Below are 14,092 nucleotides of genomic sequence, written 5' to 3'. Positions count from 1 at the left end.
ACAGGCCAGAAAGATACATTTTCAAAGAGGAGAAGCCGCCCGTTGTTTTACTGCAGGTCTTGTGTTTCTCTGCTGGTTCTTGAGGGTATTAGTGTGATTTAGTCTCATCCAAATAATCACTGAAGGCAAAGCTGTGCTCCAAGAAAAGCACTTCCTTGGTGCCAGCGCAAATCATGCTATTTATCATTCCTCGGTAAACATGTCTCTGCATTACATGCATTTTTTTACCCACACCCTTATTTTCTGGATGCTTCACACCTTCTGCCATTTAAATAAGACATTTAGCACATCAGCACACGCACTTTGGTTTTATGTGCATGGTTCAAGAGAAGGAAAAATCATCTGCTGGAGGGATAATGACTTAATTTGAGGTGTGGGATCCTGGAAGTTTCATTTCGTCGGAGTGATGAATCGGCTCAGGAGACAATCAGCAATCACATTAAATCACAAACCCAATGCAGCGACAGATCGTGGAGAAAATACACCGAGATATAAAAGATAGTGACGGTGTTAAAACACGTTGTAGGACAAGTTGTGCTGCTCCATGCTCCTCTGAGGAGGAAACGACTTTGAGGATACCGAGAGGAAAGATCTGTGCTTCGTCTCGCAGCTTCTTCTTCTTCTTCTTCTTCTTCGTGATAAACCAAAGAAACGCTTCGCCTGCTTTTATGCACAGCCATTCATGCTGCTTTCTTTCAAGCTGCTTGGCTGACTGCGGGTCTGGCCTGCTGATTGCAGTGATAGACATGGAGGAATCTGGCGCTGGCTGCCAGAAACCACAGAAGAAAAAGAAAAAAAAGGAGAGGACCCTCAGTCTGCCGGTAGGGAGAGGTAAGCACCGCTGGTCCCCTCCTTGATATGCAGGGCTTATGTTGGCCCACAGAGGAGCTGCGACTCAAGAGGAGGTGCCAGTCTGTGGTATGCTCACTAGAAAACACAATTATTTTTAATGAAAACAAATAGTTGGCGTTAACCGTGCAGTCTGAGCAACGCGGCCCATGAGCTGTTATTGACATTACTGTTGTGCAATCAAACGCACACCAGCACAGACAGGCATCTACAAATGCCTTCACTGTGAGTGTGCTGTGAAAAAGGTGCTCGCCTTAATTGCAGCGTATCTGACGCTCAATACTTTTTGAAAATCACCGACAGAAATTGCTGCACTGCTGGCTTTCTTATGATAATACATACTGTAAAGAACCAGCTTCACAGGACAGACACGTATGGGGTGATTAAGTCAAAATAATACATTTTTAAACCTGGTTCAAGTCAAATTGCCTTCAGCAAAACTGATTTTGACGTCACAGTTACAGTATATTGTATTGTACCGTATATCGACACTGAGCCGGCTGTTTTTAACACTCGACTGGAAATGATGTCCAACGTCTTCCTCGTGTTATTAGTGTAGATGAGGAGAACAAAGCTTCTGGAAAACAGCAACGTAAGCCCAACAACAATAAGGTTGGGCAAGTAAAATGCCACGTCAGGCTGATAAATCCAGCAACTTAGTTGCCCGATCAAAAGAATTAAAACACGTCAGGGATTTTTTCTGGAGCTGAAGATGGAAGTAGGTAAGGAGGGAAACATTTCTGCCTGATGGGAGGCGAAAAAAACAAAAAGGAATTTGGGAAAGGAATGATAATATTACTGCATTTAAGCTCCGGTTGGGTTCCTGTTCTCACTGATGTTTGACTGACAGAAGTTTATGCAGCACTTTAACGCTACTTATGGGGATATTTATGTTCTTTGGTGTCACAAAGAGCTCACGAGGAAATAACCAATTATAAGCATAATTAGTATTATTAGACAGCATGTTAAGAATAATGTCTAACAGGTAGAGACAGTAGTGACGTAGTACGCAGAGTCGGATACGAGCGCTGCAGTTTTGACAGTTTTTGACCAATTAACCAGAACAAATAGCAGCGCTGACGGCCAAACGTGAGCTGAAATCACTTATCTGTGATCGATTTGTCTGCTTTCACACCACGAACGAATTGCACCAAAACCAAAAGTCCAAAACCCGCCTCAGCGAGCGGTCTCGGTTCGGTCGTTTTTATCTGCGCCAGGTTTTCAATCGACAGTTTTCACATCAGCCCAAACGAACCGAACTAACCGGGCCAAACTGGTTAGGTTTAACAGTCACTATAATCCAAAATGTACACTTTAAACAGCCTAAACCTGCTTCTTATACCAGGTGAGTGGCTGAGACAATATCATGTGTTCCAAAAAAAGATGCCTTTCATGAACCAGGTACAAAATACTGTCTCTCTGCTTCAAAGATCAAATCTTAGAGGTTTGTTTGTTTCCACATTGACTAACATCTGTATTGAGATCTTACAGCATTAGATGCCCATTACAGGGCTGTAAATGACAGCTGATACTCATAAAGTAATGTTGTTTTTCTTTAATATTTCCAAAATATTTCAGAAATATAGAGTAAAGAAAACAAGTGCGAGTGACCTCTTTTGGTCCCTAAGCGCTGACATAGATCAAATGTAAATTGCAGCGCCTGAAGACAACTCCCTCTCTTGTAGGAGACCCCTCGTCTGAATGAGCACTTAAACCGGATCATTCACTGAGGCTGAATTACTGTCACAGTGTTCACACTTTGATTTACTCGACTGCCTCACCTCCAGAGAAATACGGCTGTGCTTCAGTTACTAATGTTGACATTGAGCTGCGGTGGGTTGACTGCATGGAAAACTGCATTATGCAACAGTGCAGCCTGAAGATTAATGTCAGGCAGACATCACGACTTTAGAAACTGGTATCGACAACTCCCAATCAGTTTCTTTTTATTCATTTAGTTTGAGGCAGCAGCGGTGCTGGAGAGGTTCAACGTTCTGTAGAACAAATAAAACAAGTGAGCAAAAAGTGTTTTACGATTTTCATAACGCAAAAGTTCAGTTTCTGATTCAGTCAAAAACATATATCAATACAAACACTCTGAAAACTTCCGATACCGACATGCAGCACTGCTGACGACTGCTCTTTGTGTGAAAGGTGAGCCAGAGGCGATTGATTTGACTAAACAGCTGCAATAAGAGACTCAAATATTTAGATAAGCACAACGCACACAAACACACGTGGCAAAGTTCTTAAGCGTGGCAGCTACCGTCAGTGGTTTTACGTGGGCACAGGGTGGATTTTTCATCGGAAATGCATCAAACACGTCCCTGATAGATATCGGAGGCCGAGTCTGCTCTACCGACACAGACAGTTCAACAAGAACGCCCACTTTGCCCTCGGGATGCCACTATGAGGAAAGGTTTCCCACAGGGTTAATGAACTCGAGACAACACCGGCGTTACCGATTACACCCGGTGTAACAGCATCCTCTGTCCTTGGACCCTCACATCAGATAAGGATAAACTCCCCCAAAAATAAAAACCTTTAACGGGGGAAAAGGAAGAAACCTGTTTTTGATTAGAAACCAGTCGTACAAACTAGTTTGTTTGAAGCACACCCCTGCCTTAATAGCACAGGGTAAAACAATGACAAATAATAAGAAATCTAAATGTATCCGTAATAAATGATTGAGGTGGTAACTGTTGTACTTGACATCACAGGAAACAACAGGACGGTCTTTCACTCTGTGATGGAGAAGAGAAGAGAAATTCAAGCACTGAGAAAGAGGAGCGGTACCTCCTGTTCCCCTTCTCTCTATAAGACGGGCTCACGTTGAGCTTTCATGTGAATCTGCATAATGGAGCAGAAGGCCTTCCACCTAAATGTAGCATGGAGTGTAGAAGAAGAAGAAGAAAAGACATTAAAGCCATTCAGGGTCAAAGATTCCCCTGGAGTGCACCAATAATCTCCAATAGCAATCTATTAAAAATCACTTTTAAAAGAAACACGCTGAAAAATAGGCTTCCAAGCAGAGACCATTACTTTGTTACCTCTGGCAGACAGAGAGGCACCTGGGAAATCTGAGCTGACGTTAAGGGGGGGGGGGGGAGCGGTCCAGCAGAAAAACTAGATCACTTTCGTAAGCTAATTAGCTCTGTATATTATATATATATATATATATATATTAGACTCTGTATATTACCAATCACAAGAGCCTCACTCTGAGGCACAGCAGCCGGCCAAGGAACATATTTGTCTTCCATTTGTGCAAAGACTGGCAGTGGAAAGGACTGCGGGACGAATGTTATTCACCGAGACATTCCAGGGGATAAAATGTGCACTAAAGAGGGATTCAAGCCTCTGATTTTTGTCACCGCTGCCTCTGTTATTCCCAAACAAACGGACGAGAGCTTTGTCGAAACCAGATCTCACCGCTTCACATGGAATCAGTTCGGTTCACATCAAAATAACAAACTGGAGTAAAAGGTTTTTACAGGGTTACATTAATAACCAAGTCACAAAAAGATGAATACGCATTTATTTTAAGGGATCTAAACTTTATACAAGGGTTCAAACAGGAAACATGCTGATAAGAGTCAAAAGGTTTAATTATCCGGTTTTTTCACTTTATTTTGAAGGTTTCTCTTGACAACAATACATATTAGCATATTACTGAATGGAAAGAGGTGTAGAATTATACGGCTGTCTATTATAATATAACTGTCCAATATACACGAGTACACGTTTTAAGATCATTTTCCAGTTTTCTGATAGTTTTTTAATCCGTGCTAATTTCAATACATTAGAAGAGAAATCTGAAAATGAAATAAAGCGCAGGCTAAAAATGTTTCATTTCGCCTTTGGAGTCCTTAAGTACATTTTAATAATCTCTGACTGTATATTCTTTGATCTATTTTAGGATCCAGATGTTTCCCCCACGATGACGGTTATATCCGTCTTCATTATGTAATCTTTATTATGTAATCTTTGTTATGTAATCTTTATTATGTAATGTCGATGCCACTGTCTTCAGTTTCCGTGTTGACATCCTTCTTTCCTTTCTAATTATTTTACTGATATTACAGCATGAGCCTTGTTAGAGTTAAATCCTTTACTTTCTCACCTAACATGGTCTTTCACTCTCCGTCTCTCTCAGTCATTAGCTAAGCACTTATGTCTATCTACTGCGGCTTGGATTAAACTTTATTTAAATGTACTTTTGCAAAAAAAATAATCTGCTCAATGAATAAATGTAAATAGCATATTGTTAAGTCTTCAAAATTCAACTTTAAGAAGCTGTTAATGAATCAATGCATTGAGGCGAGAAGTGTGACTGTTGTTTACATTTCTTTCAACCCCAGATACATATTTTGCTCATTTCTCTGCATTAAAACAATGTTCATGACGGTAAAATAAATGTGGAAGCTGTCGTTGACGCCATGTGTTCTCAGTCAACACTTTGAACACTCAATGTACAACTTCCACCAGCAGAGGGAGGAAAGACATCAGAAATATGAGCTGTCAGCTGCTTAAAGGTCATTCAGAAAGGCCTTGTTTTATTTTATATGTAAAACAGACACATATCTATGTCATGCAAAAAAAGGAGAAAAAGAAAATATCTGACCAAAGATTCGTTTTTTTAAATGAACAGCGATAGAGCAACAGATAGAGTTTTGCAGGATTTGAAAAGATTAAAAACTGATCCTGACTTGGTCCTCTTCCTCCTGGACTGGTATGTAATGTGTTTATTTCATTCATAAAATACACTACAATACATGCTTTTACATCAATAGATCTTTGTGACTCAAGTCGCTGGTGCTCATGGAAACACTACCGCTGTTGTCCACAGGGTCCGCCAAAATCAACACAAAATGAAAGTTCCTTATAGCTGCTTTAATTCTGCATGTGCAATTTAATACATGGACTTGTCTTCATCACCAGATAATATATAATCCATCTTTAAGCTTTTGACATCTTCTCACTGGACAAGCTAACGATTAAACCATAAATGAGGCAAGTTTCTTTATCTCTATTAATAATATCACTTGCTTTCCAATTTTTTTGTTATGCTTAAAAAAAAAAGGAAAGTCGCGTCCTACTCCGTTTCTTTCTTTGTGAAGTTACTACAAAATGATTAAAATCTAGAAACAAAAGCCAGCTCTTATCTAGGTGTAGATCTGAACAGGTTAGGGGTCTGCTGGTACGTGGACAATGTTGTTCGTGTTCAAATGCAACTTGAAGTTGCATTTCTATCTCAATAGAAGCACAGGGAACAGACCCAGTCACTCCATTGTGGGAGACAGACAGTAAGAGATAATAGCAAACACCAAAACCATCACACTGCACCACCATCACAGTGACCTCATAGGAAACAGTGAGCACACTCTTCCCTCAGGAAACATCTGGGCCAACACTCCAGCAGAACAACGGATCAGCAGAGAGGAGAAACGGGGGCAGAGGTGGGAGGGCGTCATCGCAGCCGTGTTTTCACTTTTAAGTCCGTGGTAGAGGAGCCATTATAGGGGCAACGAGGAAGTGACCCTGCAATTCATTGTTTCCACTGAGAACTCCTCTGAGGCAGCGAGACGTGGGCTTCTATTGTACACCAGACTGGTAAGACTGGACTGGGTCCAGGTGTTAATATGGTCGACAAATAAATGAGCAGAATTTCCTATTAGTCTTTATTATCGTGTCTTTATTTAATACTTTAATCTGCAGTTCTCCTCTGAGCCACACGAGGGAGCCTGGATGTACATATTATTCTGATAATTGTTGCCTTCTGAATCTAATAAACGAATCTTCATACAACGGCTGGTATGATATTACTCCTCATTTTTCACTTTATAAAGAAGTCTCTTCTCTGCTGACTCAACACATCTGTAGTTTGGATTTGGCAACATTTGGCCTCAGTACTAAACTAAAAAATCTGCATATCATAGAGGAGATAAACATGTTTTATTCAAATTGTGATGCAGTCTTTTACAGATTTAACAGTGTGGTTTAAAACCTATTGAGTTTCTATTAAAATCTCATCAAGGATTTATCTTCCACAAGAAAAACAATGTTTTGCTCTCATAATAATAATAATAATAATACAAGAGTGGCACAAACTGGAGCTAGGCTATCACTCAAATACTAATGTTACACATAAAGGCATCTTCCAAAAAGTTTGTCAACTAGAAAGAAAACACACGTGTTCACACTCAAAAGCTACTGGCTCATAACTGTGGCAAGTAAATAATTAATAACTATTAAAACAATGGTTGTGTAATTTAGGAATCTTAGTGAATCTAACTCTGTTTACATCTTTTCAGATGTAAGCTGTATTGTGAAGCTAGCCTGGCTAGCATTAGCTGCCTATAGCTTTGCACACCTGTTCATCATTTAGCTAGCCTGTCCCATTAGCCTCCACCAGACACATATTATCTCTTATTAATGTGAATATTTCTGTCTCCAACAGCCACAAGCAAGCAGAGCAGCCAAGGTAGCTAGCAAATATTAGAAATATGTATAAATATTGTAACTAAACATAAAACACGCTACATTTGCATTGGTACCTGCAGCAGCACCTCCACCTGGTCAGGATAGTCGTGCCTTGAAGTGCTCGCGCACGCAGAGGGGGCTGTCTTCACATGCGCATGCGCGCGAAGACAAGGTGCCAGTTAATAACTAGCCCAATTAAAACGTTTTCTAGCCGAGTGTCTAAAAATATAGTATGATAACAGTATGAGTTGATGTTAGATAGTCAGTGTTTCTCATAGATGCGGTTTAGGCTTCAGCAGTTGTATTAAAGTTAAATATTAAAATAGGGGTAATTGTGTTGGTACGGTCCGGGGGGAGGGGCCAGGAGTTAGACATTACAGAAAGAGTTGAGTAAATGAGTTGTTCTGAGACTATGACACTGAGCACATAAACTACAAGATTATAGTATTTATGAAGAAGTCCAACAAAAATACATTTGTTTTCCTGCTTCAGAGACATTTCAGTGCTAAATTTAAAATGAAAGTTTATTAATTTCATATACACAGCAATATTACACAGTAATAGGCTTTTCATATCCAGATTAAACCACATTCACCAGAATCAACAGGAGCACCGTCTGAATCAATACATGATTATCTCAGATATACTGTACCGTTGATCATTTGCACCCATAATAAATAAGCATAGAGTATCATAACGTGATCTTTGCATAAGTAATGAACGCATGACAATTAATCACAAGAAGCTCAACGGGCAACATTCCTCCCCAAGTACAGATTTGTCATTTTCACTTCATTAAAATGAATGAATTTAATCCAGTGAAGTGAAATGGTGTTGATGACGAACAAGATAATCAGGATAATCTTTTATAAAGTGCTTTGAAAAAAATTCTGTGAGAAACAGATGGGGACATTTTATAATTTTATTTACTAACTTTTCTTTTCCATTCATGAAAATAGGTGAAATTCAGGATCATTTTTGTCAGTGTTTGATGTTGTAATACTCATGTTGGCCACAAGAGGCTGTGGTGCACCACTAACCCATGTTCTAAATAGAACTAAAAACATTAATGTTTTCTTCCAGGGGAGTTTTAACTCCAAACACGAGGTTCATATATTGTGTGTTGAGCTTCTGTACATTTCAACATGAACAGTAAACTAGTTTAAAACAAGATAAAAGGATGAAATCTTATGCAACAAGCTGCAATTTCAACTAATCATTGTTCCACAGCATAGGCCCCCAAAGTAAGACTACATTTGAGTATTTCCTATCAATTTTTTTAAAAAGGATTAATGAAAGCCCCTAAATCCTGGAGGCACCGAAGCTCACAGTGATAGCACACAAAAGGAGACGATACAGTATTGATTGATACAGTACAATGAAACCAAATCGATTCCACACCAGCCTCGTAATGAGGGTGGCCGGTCATGCACATCATGCCTGAGTCAACAGCATGCTACAAGGACAAGTAGCAGCCAACGCCATGCCACATCCACCATCAATAATTGATTTTGTTAAACTGAGCCCTTTGTGCATGAGCCGTTCAGTCAGCTGCGTTCATTTCTTCTGGCAGTAGTCGCTGTATTTGCTGCAGGCCTTCTGCATGTCCGTTAAGAAACCCGGAACCCCAGTCTGTTGAAGACAAACGCACAAAAGAGCATCCATCGTGAACACATGTGCCAAGACGACCCACCCAGGCGGGGCGACACAAGGAGAGAGGGGCTCGCTGACGTCAGCCTCGCAACACACATCTGCTTACAATAACGATGGAAAACCACAAAGCAGGCCGGAGGGACGGAGCTCTGCGAGAACCCGAGAGTGAACCCATCTACCGCCCTCTTTTAAAACCCCCTCATCAAAAGGTCTATTTGAGCAGGTCAACCAGGAACATGTGTACATTTTTTGAAGAATCAAAACGTCAGTGCCGGAGGGAAATTGTTTCTTCACGACTTCCACATGTATGTGAAAGTTTTTAGCCGTCAATACATTTAAATCTACACACATTATATTGTCAAACTGTTTAAAACAACTGTTTCGCCGTCACTTTTAGGTTCTCATGTGACCCGTTCGTAAGTGTTCAGCGAAGCCAGAGCCCCTTAAGCTGCTAAAAGGGTCATTCAGGTTTAAAGCTGTGAGGGTTTCATGATAACTGCATAATCTTTGTATTTATTGCAGGAAAATGACTGCTCCAGTGAAACAAACATGCGAGCACTCACCCCCGCTGCCCAGTTCACCAGCCAGGTAGGGATACTGCCACCGGGGTTATCGAAGTAATTCATGAAGACTGTAAAGAAAACACATGTTCAGTGTTGATATCGGGGCGGCAGCTCATTATTTCTTTTGTTAAGCAATCAATTGTTTTGTTTTTGATACTTTGATCTAAGAAATGTAAGAAATATGGTGTAAAATGAATTTTTTTTTTACAAGTTTCCAGATCTCACATTAACAGTCAAAAATCAAAACGGAGGGCTGGGTGGTGAACACATGTGATAATATCTGGTTGTTGTAGTAAAATTCTGTTTTTAAAATAATGATTTTTAAGCAAATTTCAATAAAAAATAAAACAAATTGCACAAGAGTTTTCATCGTGAAATAATGAACTCTGGAGCAAAGTATAAATCTATTATACCAACTTTAATATTTTGTGTTTTTGCATATATTTGCCCTTATTATTATGAATATTAATATTGAAAAAATATATAAAAATATATATTACAATATAAACGTATTGCCATATTGCCCAGGCCTATCCAAACATTGAATTTACAATTATAAAAGTCAAATGTTCACTGGAACCCACAGCTGTTTGACATCTTTGCTGATAATTTAAATTATTAATTTATTAATATAATTTAATTTCACGCGTCACCTTTCGTCCCACAGCCTCCGTCGCTCTCCAGGGCGACGCTCTGCTTGTAGTCTTTGACCCGCAGCACGCCGCTGTTCTCTGCACACGGTATCTCCGCCGCACTTCTGGCCAGGATCACGCTGATCTTCCTGCCGTCCACGTCCAGGTCTCTGCGCTCCCTCACGTACACGTACTGAGGTCCGAGCTGTTAGGGAAGACACTCTGATGTCCTCTGACTTATAGGCCGTGCTCGGTGCTCACATTTCTTTGTCCAGGTGAAAATGTATTTGTGCGGACCAGAAGGATACGTCTCTGTTTGTCAGAAGCAATGGGTATTTCACTTCCCAGTAGATCGCAGTCTGTCCACTGAAGTCCTTCTCATAGAGCTCTAAATATAAAATAAGAAAAAACATGAAATAAAAAAGCAGCTAAACATCAGATACATACAGGTGGATGGATACAGATGCACGTAAACGTGCTGTATGTTGCTTTTCATCTCAAGGAAAGGAAATAAAAGATTTCTGTTGGAAGAGTTAAAGGCACACTTGGAATACTGCCCATCGCCCAATTATGCAATTATTTAGCAGCCTAAAGTGGTTCAGTACAGTTTCTCGTGATCCACATCAAATATATGTGACATTCTGCACATGCAGAAAGAGACTTTATATTATGTCACAGGCTGCAACCAAAAGACAATAAATGATGATCCATCTTAACAGTAAGAGCTTTGTCAGTTGGTAGTGAATTACTAATGAGACAGGCAGCAGGTCTACATACGTATTCTGTGAGAGAGAGAGACTCCACCACGGACAACAAGACTTTCCCCCAAAAAGTGCCACTTTGGAGGAAAAAAACAAGCTACTTCAACTACTCATAAAATCACAAATTATAAACTATGTGCTTCTAGCAGACTAGGCAGCTATGACAAAGTTACCTGCATTACTGCAGAGGTGCATGAAGACAAGGACAACAAAACATTATAAACCATGCCGCAATGAAAGAGTTATCCATGGTGAATGTCAGCGACTTACTACAGAGCTAATGTGAATGTGAAGAGTTATCATGAAGCAGGAGAGATGAGGGGAAGTGGATTTGGAGGAATTACTGTTTGTTTGTTGTTGTTTTTTTTACCTTTCACATATTTATCCCAATGTTTCCGATACGCCAGGTCCATGTAGACATCTGCACACAGCTCTGCAGTGCAGCTGGCAAGCACGCCAAAGACCTTGTACTCATAAAGACGAGTTTCCTGAAAACAGCACATGAAAGTTCTCTCTATAGATAAAGCAGACTACATGCCACACCCACAGTACGGCAACCGATCCCTAAAAACACACACCATCTGGGATTAGAGCCAGTCAGCGTCACACCCTCTCCCTGTGTGCTGGACTGGATTCAGCAGAAACAGGTACGGACGCTTCCCTTCACTCGCACTACTAAACCTGACACACTGCACTCATCGGCACTGGTTTTGTGCGTCTAGTTGAAGAGAAAGTAAAAGTCACACCAAACTCCATTCACAAAAACATCAGTTTAAGGCCGTCTTGTTTTCCCTTTGGCATCGGACAGCATAACCTCAATGATCACCAGATACACACACATTACTACCCTCTGGATGATAGAGCAGCGCATTGAGTTACTAGACTCAAGCAGTGTCTTCTTAACGTTTAAACCAAATATGAAATATTGATATTGACTAAATAGTTCTCATAATAGTAATTCAATTAAGACGCTGGAATTACCTACACAAGACTCTCAATGAAGTCTCTTTAACTACAAATAAAATGTCATATTCAAAACTTCTTGTTTTTATCATGAATTTAACTTTTTTTTAGTAAATAAACACGTTTGGGGGGTAAAGTTCCCACAGTCAAAATTCTTATGAATCCCTATTTTTCTTTTTTTCCATCACCTAGAATAGACAGTAAGAGAATTTAGGTAATTCGTGTCTGCAGTTTGAAATTCACATTTTATTTCATTTTGACTGCGTTTCTTTTCGTTTACTTTTCATCGAGTCAGACTTGATGTGCTAGGTGTGCGCCGAGTTAAAGGAGGGTGCTTTCTGACTTCATAAATGTATTTAATCCGGTTTGAGGACGCATGTTTATGCGCAACAAGGAGCAGCAACATTAAATGGGCAGATTCGTACACGGAGTTTGGTGGGAACCGGTAGAGCCGGTCCAACTGCTCTCGCCCTTAATTTCCGGATACTTCCCACGTTGACCGCGTGGAAATCACTGCTGCTGTGTTTGTTAATGTTTTCAACACATTGATTGAATCACATTAACCTTTTAACTACTAGCCCTATTTTTAGGTGACAATCTCACATTCTTTTTTGCAGAGACAGATGCTGCAGACTCTGCAGAGGAAACCCCAAAGCGACCCGGACTCATGCATCCCGTCCTCCTGTAGGGAAAGCAGCGGTTGTATGTATTGTCTCTACCTTGTCATAGAGCCGATAGATGGTGACCCCCATCGTCTCCACGAACAGCTCCCATCCGCCCTCCAGCTGCGGCTCATCCAGCTCCCTCCACGCGCTCTGGAACTCCTCATCTGTAAAGTGTGGCGACATGACGGCTCCTCTCTTCACACCTCTGTCACAGGACAACCACGCTTCCGGTCACTGCTTTCAAAATAAAAGAGTATGTGATTGATGTGAGCACTAAACTACTAAGAATTATAATTCTTATTATATGTCAGACCACATGATAACATATATTATGTTGCTGTACAACATTACATAGCATGTTTTAACTTACACTATGTTATACTATACATTGTTATATTTCTGTATACTTATATTTCATACTATGTTATATTGTATTATTATACTATATTTGAGGTTATACAATACTATAGTACTACAGTTCCCCTTATTCTTTGTCTCATAATCCATAATATAGCATAATGTACCTATTATAGAGATATGCATAACTGGAAGCATTCTTGTAAATATTTGCAGAGTAGAACATTACAGTTTTGTTTGTAAGTGTAGAAACACGACATCTGCACACAAACTACACCCACTCCTGTAGCCACATCCATCATTTCTTACTGTTACATGAAGATAAACTGAGCTCAGTATGTTATTATTCATCTGAATATTAATTAAAAACATGTTTACTGTAATTAGGGAAGGAGATGACGACCCGAAATCACAAATCACATTTGTTTATGTGCGATAATCGGTGTTATGCAACAGAGATAAAAACAGAAAGGAGAGAAGACCACAGTGCCAATGTATTTACAGTGTGTGGAACAGGTGTGTGCGTCTTCCACTGTAAATCAACAGCTGTTGTGGGACATTTATGTAGTGTCAACAGGAATGATTTCTGAGAGAGTGTCACACACCGGTCTCACACACTGGGACAGGTCACCATGGGAACCCAGTGAGAAAACTAAAACATCTGTCATGAAGTGAGTTTGACAGCAAGTCCATTTTTCTTCACATTTGTTGAACATTTTTCTCTTGAAAAAAAAAAGTGGTTACATTTCTCCAAATGTTTCCACCGTGGTCGAAGTTGCTCAGACAAGAAGTTGTCTTTCCTACTGGTCTTGTTTATAGTCCTGTTATCTGTTCGTTTGAGCACTTTATTTTAGATTTCACTTTATTTTATATTTTACTTTATTTCATATTTTTCTGTAAATTTGAACATGTTTCTACTTTGCACTGTTGATTGTTGTTGATTGTTGTTAAATGTTATGCACCTCCCGTCATAGGAAATTCCTTGTATGTTCAACATACCATGGCAATAAACGGTTCTGATTCTGATTCTGATCAGTGAGGATAGTCAGATTAAAGAGCAACTCCACACATAATCCTGCTGCACTGACCTCAGCGGGCTGAAGGTTTAAACTGTGTGCTCTGTTGACTTGACTGATGACTTCTGAGAATGAGACACCTCCATTGCT

At 40.0% G+C, this 14,092-nt stretch overlaps 1 protein-coding gene across 2 annotated transcripts; it reads right to left on the bottom strand.

Moving 5' to 3' along the window:
* Positions 1-8,242: 8,242 nt before the first annotated feature.
* On the bottom strand, positions 8,243-12,767 carry pctp (phosphatidylcholine transfer protein). 2 transcript variants are annotated; one of them, XM_031862135.1, is made up of 6 exons: positions 12,624-12,767; positions 11,312-11,429; positions 10,489-10,568; positions 10,202-10,373; positions 9,549-9,616; positions 8,243-8,964 (listed from the first exon to the last, which is right to left on the bottom strand). In XM_031862135.1, the coding sequence occupies exons 1-6, from the start codon at positions 12,750-12,752 to the stop codon at positions 8,890-8,892; spliced, it is 642 nt and encodes a 213-aa protein (XP_031717995.1). In that variant the 5' UTR covers positions 12,753-12,767; the 3' UTR covers positions 8,243-8,889. The 2 variants fall into 2 exon arrangements, with proteins under 2 accessions (XP_031717995.1, XP_031717993.1); XM_031862133.1 differs by lacking the exon at positions 8,243-8,964 and having other exon boundaries at positions 8,973-9,616.
* Between the last annotated feature and the right edge of the window lie 1,325 nt (positions 12,768-14,092).

The sequence above is a fragment of the Anarrhichthys ocellatus genome, unplaced genomic scaffold (assembly GCF_004355925.1).
Source record: "Anarrhichthys ocellatus isolate YVR2014 unplaced genomic scaffold, GSC_Weel_1.0 scaffold26, whole genome shotgun sequence".
NCBI classification, from domain to species: Eukaryota; Metazoa; Chordata; class Actinopteri; order Perciformes; family Anarhichadidae; genus Anarrhichthys; species Anarrhichthys ocellatus.
This window is presented reverse-complemented; position numbering and strand designations above follow the sequence as displayed.